This window comes from Aotus nancymaae, unplaced genomic scaffold (assembly GCF_030222135.1).
Source record: "Aotus nancymaae isolate 86718 unplaced genomic scaffold, 86718_ANA_hifiasm-v0.15.2.pri h1tg000267l, whole genome shotgun sequence".
Lineage (NCBI taxonomy): Eukaryota > Metazoa > Chordata > Mammalia > Primates > Aotidae > Aotus > Aotus nancymaae.
Window position 1 is genome coordinate 701,145 of NW_026988682.1, and position 21,150 is coordinate 722,294.

Sequence of the window (21,150 nt, forward strand, 5' to 3'; positions counted from 1 at the left end):
AGGATCCTGTCCTTAAAAGATTCCTGGCCTGGGACAAAGATCTGAGGGTGTCGGACAAGGTAAGGTTGTTCTCCAGGTAACTGTGTTCCTGCTCCAACACAGCCTAGGGGAGGGCGCAGCCTCCACACCCACAGTTCCCCTCTCTCTCTCCTTCACCATCTCCCACCTGATGCTCTGCCTCCACAGTTTTGTTTTTTCCTGAGATAGAGTCTTGCTCTGTTGCCCAGGCTGGAGGGCAGTGTCATGAAATTGACTCACTGCAGCCTCCACCTCCAGGGTTGAAATGATTCTCTGTCTCAGCCTCCAAAGTAGCTGGGATTACAGGTGTGCACCACCACACCTGGCTAATTTTTGTTTTTAATAGAGAGAGGGTTTTGCTATGTTGACCAAACTGGTCTTGAACAACTAACCTCAGGTGATCTGCCTGCCTTGTCCTCCCAAAGTGCTGGGATTACAAACATGAGCCACTGTGCCCGGCCAGCTCCCAAGGTCTTCAGTTTTGGTGCCCACCATTTTTTTTTTTTTTCAGACAGATTCTAGTTTTGCTCCCAGGATAGAGTGCAGTGGCATGCTCATAGCTCACAGCAGCCTCTAATTGCCTGGGCTCAATTAGAGCCAGGTAAAAACACAAACAGACAGAAAACACAAACACAAAGTCGAGTCGAAGGCATTTGGAAGGAGTGGTGAAACCAAGCCAGGAAACACAAAGAGGGTGAGCCGGTTTGGCTCACCCTGAGTAGCTGAGACTACAGGCACAGGCCACCTCGCTCCACTAGTTTCTGTAATTTTTGTAGAAAGAGGGTCTTGCTGTGTTGCCCAGGTTGTTCTCGAACTATTGGGCTCATGTGATCCTCCTGTCTCTGCCTGTCAAAGTACTGGGGCCACAGGCTTTGGCCAATACTCCTGGCTATTCTTGGTCTTTTTATGATTTGTCAGCATTTCCCTTGGGACTCTGCAGGTCTTTTGCAGAGTGACTGAGCGGCCCTTCCCTCTCCTATGGGTCCTTTGAGATCTGAGCCCTGGGCCACAGTCCGACTGCAGCCCTGAAGCTCCTGGCCTCTCTACTCCTAGCACTTTGGGAAAGTTCTCTGCCTGGCACAGAAAAGACCCTCCTGACACCAGCCAATGTAGATACACTCCTTGCAAAGATCCCATTGGAGCTCACCATCCTGGGTGCATCACCCACATCCCTTCCTCTGGCTCCTCAAACTTGCATCCCACCATCAAATACCCCTCCACCCCACAGATTCCAAATAAGCACAGTCACCCCAACACTGAGGTCCCTTCTCTGATGGGCAACCTCTCCCCAGCCCCCATTGCCCCATCTCCAGGATCTTCCTCTTCCAAGATGTGACTTCTCTCTCTGTGTGTTCTTTTCTCTCCATCAGTACTGCTAGCTATGGTCATAGCATATTTTAGCCTTGCCAGCCTCTTCTTCTGGCAATACCGATGCATTCATTTTTTCCTGGCCCTGTGAGTGGCTTTCTTCCTCCTATTCGTCAATGTCCAACACCTTGGGACAGTGGGGGAAAGTGGGATTCCAATCTTTCATTTATTCTTTCACCTATTTGTTCTCTTTACTCTGTGTATTGAAAAGATAGCATTATACCATGGTGTTTTTAGACTGTTTTATCTAAAAACAAACTCAGGCCAGGTGCAGACTCATGCCTATAATCCCAGCACTTTGGGAGGCTGAGGTGGGCAGATCACATGAGGTCAGGAGATGGAGACCAGCCTGGCCAACATGTCAAAACCCTGTCTCTACTAAAAAAGTACAAAAATTAGCCAGACACGGTGATGTGCACCTGTAATCCTAGCTGCTTGGGACACTGAGGCAAGAGAACTGCTTTAACCCAGGAGAGAGAGGTTGTAGTAAGCTAAGATTGAGCCACTCACTCCCGCATGGGCAACAGACTGAGACTTTTTCTCAAAAACAAACAAAGCCAAAAAAAAAAGAAAAAAAAAAAAAAAAAAAAAGAAAAAACAAGCTCAAACGCCAGTTTACAAATAAAAGAGTAAAACAAAAAGAATTGTAACCACCCCTCAAGGGGAGAGGAAACATAGCAGACATGACGCTTCCCCCAGCAGACAGCCATTTCTGGTCCCTCTGTCTCTCCTTCCCACATCAACCCCAAATGCAACAGTCCATCATCCTCCTCTAGGTTCCCATGACAGAGGCCACAGGTCAGGCCCCCTGGCATCACTTGAATCCACTGTCAAATGCTCCCTGCTGGGGTCTCCTGGAGCCTCTCCCTAAGCCAGGGGACTTCCTAGTTTAGTCAGAACATCTCTCCAAAGCCCAGGTCCGACCCCCCACTGCCCATCTGAACAGCTTCCTTAGCTGATGTCTTTTGAAATCGAGGCCAGGGTCACAGTGCCAATTCCACCCTCTTTACAATCTCTCTACAGCCAAACCGGCTCACCCTCTTTGTGTTTCCTGGCTTGGTTTCACCACTCCTTCCAAATGCCTTCGACTCGACTTTGTGTTTGTGTTTTCTGTCTGGGGTCCTGCACACGTGGTTTTGAGGAGAATGACATATTCCTTAAAGTCAGTTCACCCCACAGCCTCTGTGATGCCTGCCCTCATCTTCCCACCTCTGCACACCCACAGCACTCCAGTTACATCCTATTATAATGTGACATTGGGATTAGGTGATCTGCCCTGATTTCTTCCAGTACCATTAGACTAGATGCCTGTAGAAGGCAGAGTTTGGCAAAATATCAATGTATCCTATTTTTTTTTTTTTTTTTCAGACAGAGACTTGCTCTGTCCCCCAAGCTGGAGTGCAGTGGTGAGATCATAGCTCACAGCAGCCTCCACCTCCTGGGCTCAAGCAATCCTCCCAACTCAGCCTCCTGATTAGCTCAGACTACAGGGCTCTGCCCCTACACCAGGACAGTTATTTATTTATTTTTAGTTAATTAATGTATTTTTTGATATAAAGTCTCACTCTGTTGCCCAGGCTGGAGTGCAATGGTGTGATCTCAGTTCACTGCAACCTCCACCTCCTGGGTTCAACAAATTCTCCTACCTCAGCCTTCCAAGTAGCTGGGACTACAAGTGTGTGTCACCACGCTCCCCTAATTTTTTTGTATTTTTAGTAGAGACGGGGTTTCACCATGTTAACCAGGATGGTCTCAATCTCCTGACTTCATGATGCACCCACCTCAGCCTCCCAAAGTGCTGGGATTATAGGTGTGAGCCACAGTGCCCAGCCTACTTATTTATTTATTTATTTTTTTGAGATGGAGTCTCACTGTCACCCAGGCTGGAGTGCAATGGCACGATTTTGACTCAATGCAACCTCTGCCTCCTGGGTTCGAGTTCTCTGCCTCAGCCTCCTGAGCAGCTGGAATTATAGGCGCCTGCCACCACATCCAACTAATTTTTGTATTTTTAGTAGTGACAGGGTTTCACCATCTTGGCCAGGCTGCTCTTGAACTCTTGACCTTGTGATTCACCCACCTCGGCCTCCCAAAGCACTGGGATTACAGGCATGAGCCACTGTGCCTGGCCCCGGCCTACTTATTTATTGAGACAGAGGCCTACTGCATCTCCCAGGCTGGAATGCAGTGGCCTGATCTTGGCTTACTGCAACATTCATCTCCTGGGTTCATGCAATTCTTGCACCTCAGCTCCTTGAGTAGCTAGGACTAAGGTGTGTGTCGCCATGCCAGACTAATTTTTGTATTTTTAGTAGAGATGGGTTTCCCCATGTTGACCGGGCTGGTTTCAAACACCTGGTCTCAAGCAGTGCACCTGCTTCAGCCTCTTAAAGTGCTGGGATTCCAGGCATGAACCACCATGCATGGCTAAGAGTTTTTTCTATTTTTATTAGAGACAAGGGTCTTGCTGTGTTGTCCAGGCTTGTCTTGAACTCCTGGCCTCAAGCAATCTTTCTGCCTTGGCCTTCCAAAGTTTGGGAATTCCAAGCATGAACCACCTTGGGTTTTTGTCTCTCTCCATCCTGAAGGTGTGAAAGACACCTTTCAGCAGGTCTCTGTCCAGCAGGTCCCTCCTGAGGAAGGCATGGCTCTCTGCAGGGTGAGTACCAGTCCTGAGCTGAGGACAGTCCCCTGCCCTCCTCTCTGGGAAGTTGACCTCAGCTGGAGATCTCTCCTGGTGGTGTCCCTCAGCAGCAACCTGATTTCTGCCCCCAGCTACCTGGCCAATGACATGGAGGAGGATGACAAGGCCCCCAAACAAGCCATCTTCTACTTCCTGTATGGGAAGAACTGCTCCCCGTGACCCTTGTTCCAGAAGCTTCGGTTCCATTTCTTCTGTTCCATGCACTGGAGAGCTTGGGTTTCCCCAGAGGAGCTGGAGGTGAGTGGGGTGTGGGGAGGTGGATGAGGTGGGGAGGAATCAAGTGGATTGGAGGCTGGACGAGGGGAGGGAGGGACATCTGAGGAGTCCCCGTCTTCTCAAGGGGCATTTCCTTTTCCAGATCCAGGCTTATGACCCAGAGAACTGGATGTGGGCTCGAGACTGTGCCCTCCTTTCCTAGAGCTCCAGGGACCATGGAGGCCTGAGATCATTGGCCTGAGGGAAGGTACATCTGTGTCCCCTGGAGTCAAGGCAGAATATCGTGGTCTATTTAGGAAATCTGAGGAACCCAATTGCTTGAACCAGCTTCAAGGCTGGGCAACATGGTGAGATCCGTTTTCCACAAAAATACACAAATTAACTGGGCGATGTGGGAGGCATCTCTATTTTCAACTACTCAGGAGGTTGAGGAGGGAGGATCTCTGGAGCTTGGGAGGTTGGGGCTGCAGGGAGCCCTGATCCTGCCACTGCACTCCGGTCTGAGACCCCGTCTCAAAAATCATCATAAATACTGAGTTCCGGTAGATTCATTACGATTGATGCACTTGAGTAACCGATGCAGGTTGAGGATTCAGTGAAGATTTGGTTTATGTCTTGTGCAGCTAACCACGTTGAGGACCCAGCATGAGACTTAACCATTAGGAAGTGGGATTATGGATCAGGTTTCTGGACTGGTGGTTTGTGATGTTGTCACATTAGAAACACAGCTAGCATGGTTACAAGTTTAGATCTTAAGTGACACAAAAGGCCCCAGGCATGATGAAGCTACGTGGTAGTTCCCCTAAATTCCTGTAAAAATAAATTTTTATTTGACGTTAAGTGTATGTTTTTGAAATGTGAAAATTCAGATGTGATTTTTTACTTCATATTGACATGTTTGTATGTTACTTTAAAGAGGATGTGTTTTAAAGGAGGACATGCACTTTGTGTTTTCAAGAGAACAGTGTGGTGCATGTCTTGGGGAAATGTAATAAAGATGAAGTTTTTTTTACCTTTACAGAGTGCAACCATATTGCTCTGGATTGCTTATTTGCTATCAAGTGACATTTTTCCTTAATGGGGTTGTGGTTATTTGAACATATTTATTAGCTCTGGAAGATAATCCTGTGTTATTTTTCATGTAGAAAAAAACATAAAGCTGGGTGCAGTGCTCACACCTATAATCCCAGCACTTTTAAAGTCATGGCAGGAGGATCACTTGACACCAGGAGTTTGAGACCAGCCTGGGCAACATAGCATCTACATCTATTTGTAAAAAATGTTTTTAAAAAGAAAAAAAAAATAGAAGAGAAGGCCAATCCCAAGCTAGAGGTTTTTGTTTGTTTGTTTTGTTTTTTTTTTTGAGATAGAGTCTCGCTCTGTCGCTCAGGCTCGAGTGCAGTAGTGCAATCTTGGCTTACTGCAACCTCCACCTCCTGTGTTCTAACCATTCTTCTGCCACAGTGTCCCAAGAAGCTGGGACTACAGGTGTGTGCCACCATGCTGAGGTAACATTTGTATTTTTAGTAGAGACACGGTTGCAACATATTAGCCAGGCTGATCTCAAACTCCTGACATCAAGTGATCCATCCACCCTGGCCTTTCAAATTGCTGGGATTACAGGCATGAGCACCATGCCCAGCCCCTAAGCTTGAGTTTTAAAGCAGGAAATGAGGGAAAGATATTGAGAGAAGAAAACCAGGTGGTAACAATACTCTAAACGTTTTTATTTTTTAGAGTTTCTAAAGTGGCTCACACCTGTGATCCCAGCAGGAGTTCCAGACCAGCCTGGCCAACATGGTGAAACCCCATCTCTACTAAAAACACAAAAGTTAGCCAGGGATGGTGGTGCCCACCTGTAATCCTAGCTATTCAGGAGGCTGAGGCAGGAGAAATCACTTGATCCTGGAAATTGGAGGTAGCAGTGAGCAGAGATTGTGCCACTGCACTCCAGCCTGGGTGTCAGAGCAAGAGTCTGTCTTCCAAAAAAAAAAAAAGAAAGAAAGTTCCTGCAACATTTGAGCCATTAAAGACAGGCACTGTGCCATGCAATTTTTTTATTTTTGGAGATGGAGTCTTGCTCTGTCACCTACGCTGGGGTGCAGTGGTGTGGTCATAGCTCACTGTAGCCTCAGACTCAAGCTCAAGTGATCCTCTTACCTTGCCTCCCAAAGTGCTGGGATTACAAGCATGAGCCATCACAGCTGGCCTGTGTGACACAATTCTGATGTCAACTCCTCAAATGCCACAGGTTAAGGCCACAAGCCCCCACTTGGCTGCCTTCACTTTAGATGCAAGCTGCAAGTTTGGGTGTCCTCAGACCACATGTACTTCTCACCAACTGGCTACAAATTCAGAGATTCCCACAGTGTCCTCAGGTTTGATAATTTCTCTATAACAACTTAAAGAACTCAGAAAAGCAAGATACTTTTTTTTTTTTTTTGAGATGAAGTCTCACTCTGTTAAGCAAAAGTGTAATGGCACAATCTCAGCTTACTGCAACCTCTGACTCCCAGATTCGAGCGATTCTCTTGCCTCAGTCTCCCGAGTAGCTGGGATTTCAGGTGAGTGCCATCATACCTGGCTAATTTTTGTATTTTTGGTAGAGAGGGTTTCACTGTGTTGGCCAGGTTGGTCTCGAACTCCCAAACACAGGTGATCTGCCCACCTCAACTTTCCAAAGTGCTGGGATTACAGGCATGAGCTACTGTGCCTGGCCGAGCATGATATTTTCATTACAGTTTTATATAAGAAACACTGACAAAAGTTAACCCCAGCCAAAAGCAGAGACACATAGTATAAACTCCGAGAGGGTCCTGAAGATGACATTCCTGTGTCCTCAGGACACATCATCCTCTCAGCACACTGATGTGTATCACCAACCAGGGAAGGTCACCTTGGCTTCCATGTCCAAGGGTTTTATTACATCAGGCGGGTTGATGCAATCATTGGCCAGGCAATTGAGTCCATCTCCAGCCCCTCAGTTCCTTTCTGGAGGTCGGACTGACATCGTGTGGCTCAAAGTTGCAACCTTCAAATCACATGGTTGGTCTTTCTGGTGTGGTTGGCCCCTTGGCCAAGTCATCTGGTTAGCAGGAACTCAGGTGTGACCCTGGGGTGGCCACCATGAGTAACAGACAGGCCTATCATTCAAGAAATTCCATGGATTTAGAGGCTGGCTACCTCCAGGAATCAGAGAGAAGACCAGAACCAGCAGGGAAAAGAAGACCAGGGAAGTGTCAGAACAGCAAAGAAATAAATTCCTTTTTTTTTTTCATTTTGTGTAAATGAGTTTATTGACAAAGACACAAGGTCACGCTTCCCTCAACCCCCACCCTCCCCCAAAACAGGACCCAACAAGAACAGAGGAATGAGAAGCATTCTTGTGGTAACATTTCCCCCGCCCCCTCCTTCCCATTTCTTTCCAAAGACTCAAGCTTCACAACACAGACCCACAGAGCAGGCTTGGGTGAGGACAGACACTCAAGGAATCTCTGACCAGCAAACTAGTTCTGGGTGTTTGCTTCTCCTGCCCTTTGTATGATGCCAGCTGACGTTACAAAGACACACTTAGGCAGAGGAGGGGGGATGCAGGGCGATCTCCACCCACTTCCCCAGTTTGGCCAACCTTGGAATGAGCCAAGAGAGAAGTTGTGGTGGAGGCAACAGTTTCTGCCTCTCGGGAGAGGTCCTTCCCATAATAAATTCTACTCCCCATAATAAATTCCTTTTTATATGTGTATATATAATGTACATAAAATACATATCTAATGAATTAATGTATTAAATATGTAGATTGTTTTATAAAGAGAAATGTCATTTTTTCATATAACATATACACGTCATACATATAGAGACAAATACATAAGTTTCTCCCTTTATTTATTTATGAGTTGAGTTGGAGTCTCACTCTGTCGCCCAGGCTGGAGTGCGGTGACATGATCTCAGCTCACTGCAACCTCTGCCTCTTGAGTTCACGTGATTCTCCTGCCTCAGCCTCCCGAGAAGCCTTTAGGCCTTGTCAGTGCCTAGAATGTATTTATTTCACTACACTGGGGACTCCATTTCCAGTATGTATAAGGTCCATTTTCAGAAGACTGGCCGAACATGAAAAAGGGGATGGGGAGGAATCGTGCAAACAATTGCATCCAGGTGGTGTTCCTAGGACCTGAGGGCCCCCTCTGTATGGCAGGGGCACCCAACAGCTGTAACTGATGTGTACCCTGAGAATGATTTTATGGTCTGAGAAGAATGTGTGTTCTGAGCCCCAAGCTAAGGAATCAGGAGTGGCAAGACCCCAGAAGGATGCCAAGCTATGAAACCCCGAGTCAAGAGGTCTAGCTGGGCACTTGGTTTCTCAGGTCACCCACTTGGCCCTCTTCCAGGTTTTGCTCTCATTCTTTCCTTTCCTTTCCTTCCTGTTCTAAAGTTTTTTTAATAATTTTTTTTTTTTTTTTTTTTTTTTTTTGAGATGGCATCTCACTCTATCGCCCAGGCTGGTGTGCAGTGGCACCATCTCGTTTCACGGCAATGGCCACCTCTCGGGTTCAAGCAACTCTCCTGCCTCAGCCTTCCGAGTAGCTGGTCTGAGACCACTACCACACCTGGCTAATTTTTGTACTTTTCGTAGGGATGGGGTTTCTCCATGTTGACCGGGTTGGTCTCAAACTCCTGACCTCAAGTGATCTGCCCACTTCAACCTCTCAAACTGCTGGGATTACAGGTTTGAGCCCCTGCCTCGGCCTTCTTTTTTTTTTTTGAGGTAAGTCTCTCTCCAGACTGGAGTGCAATGGCATGATCACGGCTCACTGCAACCTCCGCCTCCCAGGTACAAGCAATTCTGCAGTCTCAGCATCTCTACTAGCTGGGATTACAGGTGCCCGCCACGACGCCCAGCTATTTCTTTTTTTTTTTTTTTTAAGTAGACATCGGTTTTCGCCATGTTGGCCAGACTGGCCTCAAGTGATCCACCAACCTCTGCCTCCCAAAGTTCTGGAATTACAGGCGAGAGCCACCGCTGCACGCGGCAGACATGGAAGAGGTTCCACTGGAGCCTGCTCCGAGGAGTTGCGCTGGGGAAAGCGAGTGGAGGTACTCCTTGAAGAAACTGGGGAATCTTAGATCTCAGGGGTTCTGTCCTGGCCTGCTGCCCTGGATCGTCCAGCCTGGGTAGAAGTGGGGAGAAGACCTGGCCCTTCTTGACTGGGGCTGAGTGTGAGGGTCCCAATTCGCCAAAGGCCTAGCCCGGGGTTCCCAGCCCCTGGCCTCACCCAGCAGCACCCGGCTCCCCCTCCCGTCCAGACCTGGCACGCGCCCTCAACCAACATGGCGCCGACGGCCTCAGTACGTCAAGCGACACGCCCACCGGCCGCCTCCCGCGCTTCTTCTTTCCCCGCACCTGGAAGCCGAGCGGAGGAGCGGAAAGCCTGACTTCGGGGCCGGCGGTGGCCTGGGCCGCTGTCGTGTGGCTGCGCGCTGGCGCTGCAGGGCGGGATGCTGTACCCCCGGGAGAGCCCGTCGCGGGAGCGCAAGGAGCTGGACGGCCTCTGGAGCTTCCGCGCCGACCTCTCCGACGTCCGCCGCCGGGGCTTCCAGGAGCAGAGGTAGCGGCCGCTGCTGCGGTACTCGGGGCTGGGCCGGGAGGCGCGCGGAAGCCCGGCGGAGGGAGTGGGGGAGCCCGGACCGCCTCGCAGGCTCCTTCCCCTGGGCGCCCGGGGCTTGGGGGCCCAGAGGTGGTTAAAGGTCAGTGGGCTTGGGAGCGCGGGGTTGGGGAAGTGGGGCACGGAGGGGACCCCGGAGGACCGCGGCGGAGGAGGCGGGAGGAGGAGGAAGCGCCCCTGCCGAGCCCCCTCCCGAGGCCAAGGCTGAGCCCTGGCAGTGTCCCTTTTTTTAATGTTGATTTTTAGTTTTAAAACATTTTTTGAGACTGGGCTTGGCCCTGTCGCCCAGGCTGGAGCGCAGTGGCGCAATCCTAACTTCTGAGCCCAAGCGATCCTCCCGCCGCAGCCTTGCAAGTTAGCTGGGGCCTCCACGCCTGGCTAATTTAAAACAAAATTTTTTTTTAGATATAGGGTCTCACTACTTTGCCCAGGCTGATCTCGAACTCCTGGCCTCAAGCCATCATTTTATGTTGACCTTCCAAAGGACTGATTACAGGCATGAGCCACCCAGACACTCCTTCCGCTAGTCGGGCCAGAGTGCCTTGCGCTGCACAGAGCTGGACCCGGGGATGGGGAGGAGGGGACAGTTTAGACATCCCGAGGTCAGCTCTGCCAAGGCAGGAATGTACCTTGGTCCCAGATCTGTTTGGGGGCCTAGGAGCTGAGCTCCGCCCTTCTTTCCACAGTCTGGCCCCACCCTGGACATGCAGGTTCTCTCCAGCTTCAAGAACATCTGCCCGGCCGGACTGACGGCTGTGGCATTTTGTCAGTTGGATGTGGTACAGACGGGAAGTGACCCTGCCGGAGTGGTGGACCCAGGACCTGCACACAAGAGTGGTGCTGAGGATTGGCAGTGCCCACTCCTATGCCATTGTGGTGAGTGCAGCCAGGAGCAGTTAGGGCAGGTGGGTGGGTGTGGCTGCTGAACAGCATGGGAGTCCCAGGTGCCACCCACAGCCTGTCTCCTGGAATGGGCCGGTGAGGGGCCCTTCCTTGCTCTGCCCTGGAGGCTGTGCCCTGTGTAGGGGGATAGGTGGCCTACTCTACCCCATTGGGATGCCATTTTTCCCGTCTGGCTGGCAGGCCTCAGCTCTATGCTGCAGGTTACTAGGGAGTGCCCAATAGGAGGACCCCTCCTCATGTGCTGACCTGCTGCCCCCTCCCCATATCTCCGGTGTCTGCAGTGGGTCAACGGGGTCGATGCGCTAGAGCATGGGGGGTTACCTCCCCTTCAAGGCCAACATCAGCAGCCTGGTCCAGGTGGGTCCCCTGCCCTCCCGCCTCCCTGTCACTATTGCCGTCAACAACACACTCCCTCCACCCAGCCACCAGGGATCTTCCGCTACATGACCGACACCTGCAAGTGGGTACCCTCCTGCCTCCACCACACGCCCCCACCTTCCCGCTCCACCCCATGGTCTTCCTGCTAGGGACAGGTTTGCCTTCACATAGTGGAGGGGCCTGGATCTGGGGAGGCCACAGACATGTGAGCTGAGGTTAAATGACCCACAGCAAGGGTCCAGCAAATTACAGTTCTCCCACCCTAGATATCCCAACGGTTACTTTGTCCAGAACACAGACTTTGACTTCAGCTCGGTGAGACTGCAGCGGTCTGTGCTTCTGTTCACGACACCCACCACCTGCGTCGATGACATCACCATGACCACCAGCGTGGAGCAAGACAGTGGTGAGGGCTTCCGGTAGAATCCTTTCTCAGCGGGGCCCAGGGTGGCTCTGTTTGTTCCCTGTTTGGGAAGCTCTCCCAGGAAAAAGGTTCTCCCAGCATCTCTAAACCTTTACAGGTTCCTATCCACCTGTGTAGCTAAAATCCAGACTGTCTGAGCGGGCACTGGCTCCCAAAATCACCTGTGTGGTTGACCTTGCTTGGAGTAGAGGGGTCTTGCCTAAGGTCACACAGCTCAGGGTGGCAATCCTGTCCCTTCCCCATGGAGCTGCCCTCACTCCAGCTCCCCTTGGTACACATCGTACTCAAGGAACAGGCAGCTTACCAGATACTCCCCGTGGCCCAAGCCCCACCCGAGGCCCCTCCCTGTGGCCCCAGGCTCCCACCAAATCCCTAAGCAAATAGTACAGTGTTGCCAGTCTGTGGTTTCATGTTGAACTAATTATATATTCAAGTGCTGTTTAACTGTGTGCCTTGATGACTGCCTCTCTCCATCCTTTAATGACCCCTCATGCCCACATGGCTCATGAGTGAAGGTGTCCCCACCTGAGATGCCCCCTCCCAGGGTGTGGTTCCAGGACTCAGCTCCTGGACAGGGACAGTCAGCCGTGAGGGATAGGGTGGGACCAGGGCAGGGACTCTCCTGGCTTCTGATATCTGCTCACCTGCCCCCCAGCATTGCTGCCACCTGCTATAGGTGACTGAGAAGCGGGCCCAGGGCACCTTCAGACTCAACCCCAACGATGAGGACACCCACACAGCCAGCGAGCGCCGCCTGAAGGTACGACCCTTGCAGCCCCACTGCTTTCCTGGCCTCCCGTCTCCACCTGGCCCCGGGCCACTTTGAGCATTAGCACCATCGTTCTGTTTACTTCGCCATTGGCAGACAGCAGTGGAGACCTCAGGACGTGGGCCAGTTGTGGTGGCTCATGCCTATAATCCTAGCACTTTGGGAGACTGAGGTGGGAGGATCACTTGAGGCCAAGAGTTCGAGACCAGCCTGGGCAACCCAACAAGGTTCCATAACTACAAAAAATTGAAAAAAAAAAAAAGGAACAACAGGGCTAAGCAGAATTGGTGAGAGATTTGGGCAAGACCTGGGGCCCTGGGGTAGAGAGGGGGGTTGGCAGGGCTGATGAATGCTGCCCTGCCTGGATTGACTCCTCTGGGCATATAGACTGTGACCCTGGGCCTCCCTTCACCTCCAAGAGCTCATTGGCGAAATTGCTGGGAAGCTGCACACGGGATGCAACTGGAATGACCAGGTGCCTCTAGCCCCTCTACCCCCCTGCTCCGTGCTGTCCCAACCTTGGGGAGCCCAGGGGGCAGTTAGAGCTCAGCAGGGTCCTGGCTCCCCAGGGAATCAGCTCGTCGGCCTCCCTGAGCACCACCTCCTCCTGGCACAGGTGGTCACGGACCTCAGGCTGTGGATGTGGCAGACCTGCTCCATGCTCTCCAGCCACCTCTGGGAGCTCATCAGGACCATGGTGGATCCGACAGAGGTGTGAGTTCCCAAGGGACACCAAGGGGGCAGAGAGGTGTGATGGCAGCCTGAATGGCAGACTAGGTGACAGGGGTGAACAGGGTGGGGGTGCCAGGCCCTGGGGGACACGGGTATTGCAGAACTCCAGGATCGAGGCAGAGCAGCCAGGAATGGGGCATTTCCTGCAGGCCCCAATACTCCCATGCCAGTCTAGCTCAGCAGACAGGGAAGAGTCACTCTTTGTGGGGCCTGATGTGGTGGCTCATGACTGTAATCCCAGCACTTTGGGAGGCAGAGGTTGGTGAATCACCTGAGGTCAGGAGTTCAAGACCAGCCTGGCCAACATGGTGAAACCCTGTCTCTACTAAAAATACAAAAATTAGCCAGATGTGGTGGTGTGCACCTGTAATCACAGCTGCTTGGGAGGCTGAGGCAGGAGAATCCCTTGAACCTGAAAGGCAGAGATTGCAGTGAGCTGCAATTGCATCATTGCACTTCAGCCTGGGAGACAGAGTGAGACTCCGTCTCAAAAAATAAAAAATAAAAAGAAAGAGAACTCACCCTTTGCAGATTTGAGGGAAGCAAACTAAGGCACTAGTTTGGCTGTGCCTGGAGCAGCAAGAGTCTCTCCCCACCCTGCCTGTTCCCCACATCTCCCACACCCACATTCCGTGTCCCCACCCTGCCCATCTGGGGAAAGACAGAGCCAAAGGCTGCCTCCTGCTGGCCTCATCCCAGGCTTTGGCTTCTGGGACCTGGTGTCTTTGGGTCTGGATTTGTTCCTTGCAGACCTGGAGGAGGAGCTGCTGAGGAGTCTCCACGTGTTGTCAGAGACCCCTCCTCTTCGTCAACTCCCTGGGACCTCTGTTTGTCAGACTTGGCGGGAAATAAGGGCACACAAATTGTCACTGTAGAGGTGGGGCAAGGCTGCTAGGAGGAACAGGGAGTATCTGCTACTGAGTTCAGGGTTTCTTTAATTTACTTTTTTTTTCTGAGACAGGGTCTCGCTCTGTCACCTGGTCTGGAGTACAGTGGTGTGATCTCTCCTACCTGCAAACTCCGCCTCCCAGGTTCAAGTGATTCTCGTGCCTCAGCCTCCCAAGTAGCTGGGATTACAGATGTGTGCCACCACATGCAGCTAATTTTTGTATTTTTTTTCAGTAGACTGATCTCTTGAACTCCTGAGCTCAGGTGATCTGCCCACCTCAGCCTGCCAAAGTGCTGGGATCATAGGCATAAGCCACTGCGCCCAGCCTAATTTTTAAATATTTTTTTGAGACAGAGTTTTGCTCTTGTCACCCAGGCTGAAGTGCAGTGGCACTCGGCTCAGTGCAACCTCTGCCTCCCGGATTCAAGCAATTCTCCTGCCTCAGCCTCCACAATAGCTGGGACTACAGGTACGTGCCACACCCAGCTAATTTTTGTATTTTTTAGTAGAGACAGGGTATTACCATGTTGGCCAAGGTGTTCTCAATCTCCTGATCTTAGGGTCCACCCACGTTGGCCTCCCAAAGTGCTGGGATTACAGGCGTGAGCCACCGCGCCTGGCCAAATTTTTTCTCTTTAAATTGTCTTTAGAGACGAGCTCTTGCTCTGTCACCTAGGCTGGAGTGCAGTGGCTCAGTAATAGCTCACTGCAGCCTCAAACTCCTGGACTCAAATGATCCTCCCACCTCAGCTTTCTGAGTAGGTAAGACCACAGGTGTGCACCACACTCTGCGAAGTTTTTATATTTTTTGTAGTAATGGGTTCTCACCGTGTGGCCCCGTCTGGTTGAACTCCCGGCCTCGAGTGATCCTACCCTCTTGGCCTCCCCAAGTGCTGGGATTACAGGCTTGAGCCGCCATGCCTGGCCTTGAGTACAGAATTTCTTTAGGGGATGATGAAAATGTTCAAAAACTGATGAAGGATGTACACTAAAGTGTAAACTTCAAATGCGTAAATTGTATGTGAATGATATCTCAGCAAAGTTGGTTTATTTAAAACAACAGGCTGGGTGAAGTGGCTCATGCCTGTAATCCCAGCACTTTGGGAGGCCAAGGTGGGTGGATCATCTGAGGTCAGGAGTTCGAGACCAGCCTGGCCAACATGGTGAAACCCTGTTTCTACTAAAAATACAAAAAATTAGTAACTTGAATGAAGGGCAGGGCATCCCACCTGCTCCAAGCAGCATTTTATGAGCTCCACCTATTTCGGGGATCCTCAAACGAAACCTCCCAAGTCATACCCAAGGCATACCCAACATGGGCCTCCTCCCCTGTTCTAGCTCCCACTGGGAGATGCTGAGTGACAGAGGCTCAGGCTTTGGGTGTTCCTGGCAAAGCCTCACCCCAGGAGCCCCACAGCTCAGGCCCAGTCTGTGATTCACATGGCTCCATTTTGTCCTCTTTTTCCCTTGAGAGCGATTTGTCCCTGGGAGATCCTGGATCCCTCTTCCAGGTGCAGTGCTGTAGGGCAACACTTCTTCCCAGGGGTGACCCAGGCCTGCAGGGTCCCAGTGTCACTGGCAGGCCTTGACCCGGCCTCCACCTGAGCCCCTGCTCCTCCTCTCCCACAGGGAACATGACGTCCTCTTCCCAGGGTACACCCACCTGTAGAGGGCCCAGCCCCTTCACTGGAGCTGCTGGATCCTGAGGTGAGCTGGGTGAGGTACAGGGGCCATGCTGGAGGGGAGGACCCTGGCTGCCCTGACCCTCCTGCCCCTGGCTTCCCACAACCATGCCATGGTGCTGACCCTAGACTCAGCGGCTGCTGAAAGTGCGGAAGCTGATTGATGTCCTGCCCCTGGGGAGGTGGGTGAGGCTCTAGTGCCCTAAGGGTCTGGTGGGGGTGGCTGCTGCATAGCCTTAGGGATTCACACATGAGCTTGGAAGGGCAGAGAGGGATAGAAAATCAGGTTATCTGCTCAGAGGGGGACCCTGCATGGAGCCCCAGCTCTTGCTAAGGTGGAGACGTCCAAGCCAGTGAATGTGTCTGAGCAGGGCTGGAGCTCTTCAGTGAGGCTCCTAGTGAGTCCAGCCCACTGCCCTCAGCCTGACATATGGGGTCGTGTCGGGAGACAAGGGTCCTGCACCCAAGGTGACTCAGTGCTTGGGGATAAGTGTTCTGGGGACATTAGGGGACATGTGTTGTGCACCCAAGGCGACTGGGCCAGGGAAGAGGCTGAGCTCCAGGTGGTTGCTCTGGCAACTAGGACTTCGTTCTGTGTGTGTGTGTGTGTGTGTGTGTGTGTGTATGTGTGTGTGTTTCTGTCTGTCAGTCAGGGCTGCCTGCCAGGAGCACTGGTCACCATGAATCCCTGTCCCTGCAGCGGGGCCATTTCGGGCAATCTCCTGGGTATGGATGGAGAGCTGCTCTGAGCAGGTGAGATACCCTGCCCCTCCTCCCTAGGGAGAGTCACCCTCAGCACCCGCCAGGACATGCAGACACACCAGAGGGCAGGGGTTTGTGGCCCCTGGTGAAACCATCATTCATTGCCTATGGGCACTGAGTTTATCCAGGCCAGGGGTCACCCATGGCAGGGGTGCCTGGTACTGAGAGACTCAGGGCTCCTACCTCCCTCCTGAGACTGTGGAAAAGATGCTCCCTCCCAGCTCCTGCCCCACCCACCCTGATCCTCTTCCCTGATCCTCTTTCCAGGGGGAGGGGACCAGGCAACCTGGTTAGGGGAGAGGAGGCCACTCCCTGTGCTCCAGCCCAGCCCTGCTTCCTCCCAACCCCCAAGAACTCAACTTTGGTGCCATCACTCTTAACAGCATGGATGCCACCAGTGAGCGTGACTTCCTGGGTGAGTCTTGGGGAGCCAGTCCCTGACCTGTGCCTCACTTCTGTCCCCCAGCCCAGCTTCTCTCCAGTCTTCTCCTACCCCTGTATGGTCAGACTGGTCGTGGTGATGATTGTACACTAAAGTGTAAACTTTAAATGAGTAAATTGGGCAGGGCACAGTGGCTCATGCCTGTAATCCCAGCACTGGCCAACATGGTGAAACCCCATTTCTACTAAGAATGCAAAATTTATCCGGGTGTAATGGTGGGTGCCTGTAGCTACTTGGGAAGCTGAGGCAAGAGAATCGCTTGAACCCAGGAGGCCAAGGCTGCAGTGAGCTCAGATCACACCAGTACACTTCAGCCTGGGCGACAAGAGTGAAACTTTATCTCAAAAAATAAAATAAAATAAAATGAAAATAAATAAATGGGTAGATTGTATGTGAACAATACCTCAGTAAAGCTGGTTTATCTAATTTTTTGTTTTGTTTTGCTCTGTTTCCAGGCTTGAGTGCAGTGGCACGATCTCGGCTCACTGCAGCCTTCACCTCCTGGGTTCAAGTGATTCTCCTGGCTCAGCCTCCCAAGTAGCTGGGATTACAGGTGCATGCCACCACACCCGGGTAATATTTTTGTATTTTTAGTAGAGACAGGGTTTCACCATGGTTGGCCAGAATGGGCTGGATCTCCTGACCTCATGATCTGCCCACCTGGCCTCCAAAAGTGCTGGGATTACAGGAGTGAGCCACCACACCCAGCCAAAGCTGGTTTATTTAAAACAACAACAATAACATAAAACAGGCTAGGGGCAGTGGCTCACATTTTTAATTCCAGCACTTTGGGAGGCCAAGGCAGAAAGATTGCTTGAGCCCAGGTGTTTTAGACCAGCATGGGCAAGATAGCAAGACCCCATCTTTACTCAAAATGAAAATTTAGGTCAGGCTCACATCTCTAATCGAGAACTTTGGGAGGCCAAGGCAGGTGGAACACGAGGTGAAGAGATTGAGACCACCCTGACCAACATGGTGAAATCTCATCTCTAATAAAAATAGAAAAATTAGCTGGCCATGGTGCCAGCTACTCAGGAGGCTGAAGCAGGAGAATCGCTAGAACCTGGGAGGAGGAGACTGCAGTGAGCCGAGATCTCACCACTGCACTCCAGCCTGCCAACAGAACAGACTCTGTGTGGAAAAAGAATGAAAATTTAGCCAGGTCCCCCCCACCGCCTAACCTCCTCTTACTCCCTGTATGGTCAGGCTGGGTGAGTACCAGAGAGGCTTGGTGACTGGGAACCTTTTCTTTCTCCCAGCTGAGTTCCTGTTCTGGGCTTCATTCTGCATGACCCATCTCAGCAGGATGGCCAGGGACCTCATCCTCTACGGCACCAAGGAATTCAGCTTCCTGCAGCTCTCGGATGCCTACAGGTAAGCCCTGAGTTGCCACTTCCACCTGCCCCTCATAGCCTCTGTGTTCCCCACCCCCCTTAGGCATGGCTTCCTTCCTCCCTGCCTTCTGCCAGACCTGGCCAGTGGGCTGCTGGACCAGCCAAGGGCCTAGCCCCTTCGGTGCCTGCATCTGTCCGCAGCACCAGAAGCAGCTTGATGCCCCAGAAGAAAAACCTCGACAGCTTGGAGCTGATCTGCAGCCAGGCGGCATGTGTGTTTGGGTGGGCGAGGCAGGGAAGAGAGAAAGGAAGGGTGGATGTGAGGTCCCCAGGGGGCAGGATTCCCGGTCCAGCCCCGTGCCTCCCTCTTCTTGCAACATGCCGTGCTCCTGATGACCCTCAAGAGACTTGCCCGCACCTGCAACTAAGACTTACAGGTGTGAGGCTGGGGACAGTGGCTGGGGAGGCCTGCCTGCCTACACACCACATGCCAGTTCTCGGGGTTCTGGCACACCCAGGCAGGGACCCCCAGGATTGCCATACCTACTCCCATCCTGTGCACTCAGCCCCATCTGTGGCTGCTTTTGGAGCTCTCGGCCCTTCCTTGGGGTACTGAGTATTCTTCCCATTGAAGGCAGTGGGGATGCCTCAGAGTGGGGTGGGGCTGTGGAGACCCTGGGTGCCAAGGGGCTGCTAGGCCCTCACCTCCTGCCATGTACCTCCCAGGAGGACAGGAAAGCTTTGTTTGAAGTGTCAGACACCATGAGTGCTGTGCTTCAGGTGGCCATTGGCGTCATCATCTCTACGCTGCATGCAAGACCACACCCACCTGCCTCTCCTCCCCTAGATCCCAGGCACTGGGGTGGGCTTGCCAGGAGGGTGGCCTTGGGAGGAGGCAAGGTGGGGCGGGAGGACCTGGGCAGGGAAGGAGAGGTGTGCTCGCTCCTGTTCCTGGGGAACAGGGAAGGGACAGAAGCTGCTGCCATGCAGTGGAAGTAAATGAGACTCAAGGGACCTGGGGCCTGTCAACTGACCCAACCAGAACCCTTTTAATAAAGAAAATTTATATAAAATACTCATGGTGGCTCACGCCTGGAATCTCACACTTCGGGAGGCTGAGGCAGGTGGAGCACTTGAGTTCAGGATTTTGAGACCAGCCTGGCCAACATGGCGTGCTCATGTCTCTTAATAAAACTACAAAAATCAGCTGGGTGTGGTGGCCCACACCTGTAATCCCAGCTACTTAGGAGGTTCAGGTAGGAGATCTGCTTGAACCCGGGAGATGCAGTGAGCCGAGATCATGCCACCACATTACAGCCTGAACAACAGAGTGAAACTCCATCTTCAGATATGTAAATTAATTAATTAACTAAATACCTTTAAAAAATTATTTTTTAGAGACAAGGTCTCTCTTTGTCACCCGGGCTGGAGTGCAATGGTGCAGTCATGGCTCACTGCAGCGTCAAACTCCTGGGCTCAAATGGTCCTCCCACTTAGTCTCCAAAGTAGCTGGGACTACAGGTGTGCACCACCACGCCTGGCTAATTTTTTGTTTTTCTTTGTAGAGACAGGGTCTTTCCTGTGTTGCCCAGGCTGGTCTCAAACTCCTGGCCCCAAGCCATCCTTCCACTTTCGTCTCCCAAAGTGCAGGAATTACAGGCATGAGTCACTTTGCCTGGCTGATTTCTTTTAAAATCAATTATTATGGGAATTTCTGTCTATAACAGCTAGAGAATGCGTAATGAACCCTATGTACTGACACCCAGCTTCAACAATAATCAGCTCACGAACATTCTGGCTCCAGCTGTCTTTACCCACAGCCCAACCCCCCTGTAATCCCAGCACTTTCGGAGGCCAAGGTGGGTAGATCACCTAAGGTCAGGAGTTTGAGGCCAGCCTGACCAACATGGTAAAACCCCGTCTCTACTAAAATGCAAAAATAATTATCTGGGCGTGGTGGTGCATGCCTGTCGTCCCAGCTACTTGGGAGGCTGAGGCAGGAGAATCACTTGAACTCAGGAGGCGGAGGTCACCGTGAGCCAAGATTGCACCATTGCACTCCAGCGTGGGCAATAAGAGCTAAACTCTGTCTTAATAATAATATTAAGGCTGGGCACAGTGTCTCATGCCTGTAATCCTAGCACTTTGGGAGCGCAAAGTCACACAGCTCATGGTAGGACCTCCACACTTATTAAAGGTACCCGGCATAACAGAGACTACTGAGTCATTCACCTATGACTAGAAGTGAAATGTGGAGCCCAGACCTTCAAAAGGCTGGGATGGCACTGAAAGAAAAAAGAGGGATAGCATATGCTATAGACTGAATGTCTGCCTCAAAATTCATGTTGAATCCTAATCCCCAATGTAATGGTATCGGAGGTAAGGACTTTGTGAGGTCATTACAGCTATTGATGAAGGAGTCCTCATGAATGGGATTAGTGCCTGGTAAAAGAGGCCCTAGAGTGCTTTCTTACACTTCTACCACCTGAGAACACAGCAAACAGGCACCATCTAGGAATCAGGAAGCAGGGCTTCCCCAGACAACAAACCTCCTCCTTCCTGAACCTTGACCTTGGGCTTTCAGCCTTCAGAAATGTGAGAAATAAATTTCTGTGGTTTATAAGCCACCCAGTCTATGATATTCTGTTATGTCAGCCCAAACAGACTAGGATAGTACAGTAGCTTTCGAGGGCAACCGGATCAAGGGGAAGGAGGACTGACTATTTGTTAAAGATGTCAGCAACTGGCCGGGCATGGTGGCTCATGCCTATAGTCCCAGCACTTTGAAAAGCCAAGGGGGGCAGATCCCCTGAGGTCAGGAGTTTGAGACCAGCCTGACCAACATGGTGACAACAAAAAAATTAGGTGG

At 51.6% G+C, this 21,150-nt stretch overlaps 1 protein-coding gene and 2 pseudogenes across 1 annotated transcript in view; 2 read left to right on the plus strand and 1 right to left on the minus strand.

Annotated features, from left to right (window-relative positions):
* LOC105704845 (beta-glucuronidase-like) overlaps positions 1-5,324 on the plus strand; it is a 35,020-nt pseudogene extending 29,696 nt beyond the window's left edge.
* Positions 747-1,490, minus strand: LOC105710764 (uncharacterized; annotated as a pseudogene).
* The window catches only part of LOC135273121 (uncharacterized), a 26,841-nt gene continuing 9,979 nt past the window's right edge, over positions 4,289-21,150 (plus strand). Inside the window, exons 1-16 of the mRNA XM_064372044.1 lie at positions 4,289-4,327; positions 4,449-4,477; positions 6,598-6,684; positions 9,297-9,397; positions 9,608-9,909; positions 10,653-10,842; positions 11,151-11,226; positions 11,514-11,666; positions 12,327-12,915; positions 13,057-13,152; positions 14,134-14,530; positions 15,691-15,768; positions 15,873-16,496; positions 16,889-16,920; positions 17,403-17,500; positions 18,207-18,321. Of these exons, the coding sequence (XP_064228114.1) occupies positions 4,289-4,327; positions 4,449-4,477; positions 6,598-6,684; positions 9,297-9,397; positions 9,608-9,909; positions 10,653-10,842; positions 11,151-11,226; positions 11,514-11,666; positions 12,327-12,351 (1,002 nt within the window). The 3' untranslated portion in view covers positions 12,352-12,915; positions 13,057-13,152; positions 14,134-14,530; ... (3 more) ...; positions 17,403-17,500; positions 18,207-18,321. The remainder of the gene's footprint in view (positions 4,328-4,448; positions 4,478-6,597; positions 6,685-9,296; positions 9,398-9,607; positions 9,910-10,652; positions 10,843-11,150; positions 11,227-11,513; positions 11,667-12,326; positions 12,916-13,056; positions 13,153-14,133; positions 14,531-15,690; positions 15,769-15,872; positions 16,497-16,888; positions 16,921-17,402; positions 17,501-18,206; positions 18,322-21,150) is intronic.